This window comes from Branchiostoma belcheri, unplaced genomic scaffold (genome assembly GCF_001625305.1).
Source record: "Branchiostoma belcheri isolate BF01 breed outbred unplaced genomic scaffold, Haploidv18h27 scaffold206, whole genome shotgun sequence".
In the NCBI taxonomy this organism is placed as follows: domain Eukaryota; kingdom Metazoa; phylum Chordata; class Leptocardii; order Amphioxiformes; family Branchiostomatidae; genus Branchiostoma; species Branchiostoma belcheri.
This window is the reverse complement of record NW_017803558.1, coordinates 228,956-232,287: the sequence shown is the minus strand read 5'-3', so window position 1 is coordinate 232,287 and position 3,332 is coordinate 228,956. Positions and strand designations below refer to the sequence as shown.

General features: G+C 42.0%; 1 protein-coding gene across 1 annotated transcript in view; it reads left to right on the top strand.

Annotated features, from left to right (window-relative positions):
• The window catches only part of LOC109469520 (troponin C, skeletal muscle-like), a 12,949-nt gene that overhangs the window by 857 nt on the left and 8,760 nt on the right, over positions 1 to 3,332 (top strand). The window contains exon 2 of the mRNA XM_019768042.1: positions 1,620 to 1,763. Within this exon, the coding sequence (XP_019623601.1) occupies positions 1,620 to 1,763 (144 nt within the window). The remainder of the gene's footprint in view (positions 1 to 1,619; positions 1,764 to 3,332) is intronic.

Sequence of the window (3,332 nt, the reverse complement as noted above, 5' to 3'; positions counted from 1 at the left end):
CGGTACAACAGAAACTGCACATTAGCTCTGTCCAGTGGACATATGTCCAAGGTAACACCCAAGCGTACGTCACTTCTTTCCGAGCAGAAGTGTAATCTACCATCCAAAGTTCGTGACCCTAGCATGTTCAGATCACGACAAAAGCGGAAGTTCTGCTGCAGTACCACAGCAAGCCGCCAGGGCACCCCAAATCTGACGGTTTCGAGGTTTCATAAAATATAATTTTGTCAAAATCCAAATTCTTAAAGACCTACCAGGTTTCATGACAATCTATCCATAGATCTTGAGTTAACGTGCTTAACCATAAACACACATTGATACGAACACATACATACGTGCATGCACACATCCAAACGCCACCAAAAACGTAATCTTCTGGCGAAGGTACGTGTAATAAAATATTTCTAAAGGGCTATATGCCTATTGTCCTCCCTGCCAATTTCAGGTCGTACATGAAATACATTGTATGACTATTGCCTTCTGATAAGTATCCTAGTATGACTTCGGCATTGTCCAGTGACATCTCATGATGCCACACTGACTTAATTTCATGGATGACATCCTCTGGATCTTCTTAACCCCAAAACTAATGCGAGAAGGCGAATAAAAAGATCCAGCCAAAAAATGCTGCTAAACCATAGGAGTATACTTAATAAACAAGAAAGCAGGTAATGCAAATTTGCGGTAGTCGGTAGTCCTTACCTTAGACCTTAGTTCCTCCTGTGCCAATGGCACATCGGGCAGCAAGCTTCCACTTCTTTTTGTCAGCGGCCACTGTCTCCGCCTCCTCCCAGGGGATGTTTGCCCTTCTTAGATCATCTTGGAAGGTCCTGCGCCAGGTGTGTTTCGGCCTTCCCCTCTTTCTTCTGCCGTTGTGGGGTACCCAAGTCATCGCTGTCTTAGAGTGCCTTCTGCTGGGCAGACGGAGGATATGTCCTGCCAGCTGCATCCTTTTCTCTGTTATGATGGTACTCAGAGGCTTGGACTTGGTCCTGTTCAGGATCTCATCGTTCGTTATGTGATCCTGCCACCTCACCTTCAGTATCCTCCTCAGGTTTCTCTGGTGGAAGGCGTCTAGCTTTCTGGATGCTTTAGCTGTACATTTCCAGGTTTCGCTAGCGTAGATTGCAGTGGGTAGGACAATACTGTTGTATAGTCGGAGTCGGTAGTACAACGCGACTTTTACGCTCAGCCGGTGTTCTGCTGGCCTTTTGCGCCATTTTGAGTCGGCACCGTGCTGAGTTCTGGAGTTCCGTGGAGCCTCTGTATCCTGGGCACTGTCGTTAACGCCGGACAGGCCTGTTCGGCTCCCTATTGTCGCTAGATACCATAGACTACAGAGGATGGCACCCTACAGTATCGGAGGAGGTAATTTTTTAGAGAGGGCGAAAATGAATGCGCGCGCAGATGTCATCCATAGAATTAAATCAATGGCCTTACAGATATCACTGAAGTGTCCCAAGGCGATCGCCCGAGTCCCGTCAAATGTGTAGGGGGAGATTTTTGGCAAAAAACACACTCGACTAGATTTTAGAATTTGGATGACCTTCTGGCGATCAACAAATACGGACTAAGAATTTTTGACACCGGCATTCAATAACCGTATTTCGTACTTTTAGAATTCAAGTTGGCGTTTGACATGTTTGACGCTGATGGAGGCGGTGACATCAGCACCAGGGAACTGGGGACCATCATGAGCCGGCTGGGTATGAACCCCTCCCGGGCAGAACTCAACGACATCGTTCACGAGGTAGACGCCGACGGTACGGTGAATATTCAACATGACTGTACCATGTTGTCTTGACGCAAACAAACAAACAAACAAACAGGCATGATATATATTGAGCTTGAAAGGCCGATATTTGCTTGCCAGCAAATACAGCATTTGTATTCCATTTCCACCCTATACAAAACAGACTAGTACAAACTTAAGATCTGATTATTTATCCCAATTATTTAGCACCGTAATGTATTTTAATGTAAAAAAAGGGGCTAAAAGTTTTTCTTGGGACAATTGTATTTTTATTAATTTGATTATTTTTTTGCTAGTATATGTTATGTTTTTGGATTATATACCTTTTAGTAAAAAAATGGGATGGCAGGGGTGTTATCCCATTTTTTCACTAAAAAGAGATTGTATAATATACCTTTTAGTAAAAAAATGGGATGGCAGGGGTGTTATCCCATTTTTTCACTAAAGGTTTTGGATTATATACCTTTTATTAAAAAAATGGGATGTCATGCTTTTTAACAAATATCCCATTTCAATGTGACTAGCACGTTTTTAGAATAAAAGAAAATATGGTGCTAAAAAATTGGGATAAATAACCACAGCTCAAACTTACCCCTGTGAAAATGCAAACATTCCAAAATAACCAGTGCAAAAACACCACCGCACAAAATAACTTTTTGTAACCACCCAGTCCACAATTGAATTAAAAAAACCTCCTCTTCAAGAATTGACTTTTCCAGCGACCCCCACGTAACGAAAATGGACTACCTCTGTCCAAAATTGAATTTGAAAAATTGACTATTCCATTGGTCTCCATGTAGAGCCAGTCTACCCCAAATATGGACTTTTCATAATTACGCCAATCCAAAGTTGAATGTTTTTACGTGCCGCCCCATTCACCAAAATTTAATTTACAAAGTTGTGTGGGAAACGGCCAAGTGTTTCTTTCGGGGCTATTGCATTAAGTTTTCAAGCCGGAAAAATAAGCAACATTTGTCTAAAGAAAAGAAATTAATCGATGAAATAAAAACTCTTCAAATCCAGCTTGACAACACACCTTCTCCCTCAGACTCAGTCCTTGATGATCTTGATCAAAAACAAAAAGAATTAGAATTATTATGGGTTCACCACACCACGAAGTGGTGTGGTGAAACCATATTGCTTTTTCTGATGTTTCTTCTCCTCCTCCTTCTTCTTCTCCTGCCATTTTTTAAATGGATTCAGCTTCTTCATTTTAGGGCCCAAGGTCCTGAAATTTGGTATGGAGGTACAGTGGGCAAATACCCCTAGGCGTTTTTTAAATTATTGTGATACAGGCTTTTAGAATGGTTTTATTTGAGTTTTTTGGCTGTGTTATAGCAAATGTATTACTGTGTTAGTTTGCCTTGTTTACCACGTTTGGGCATGAGTCATCACAATGGAATGCAGGGCATCAACCAATAGGCATGCAGCTTTCCTCTATACTTCTTGCTGATTGGCTGTTGGGATTTAACTTGATTAACACCTGCACAGAAGCATTTCCATACTGCCAGTATGTCTGTATTCAAGTGTTTTGGTAGGTATTTCAAGCTTTCCTGCTCCAGCATTGGAATGCCGGGCA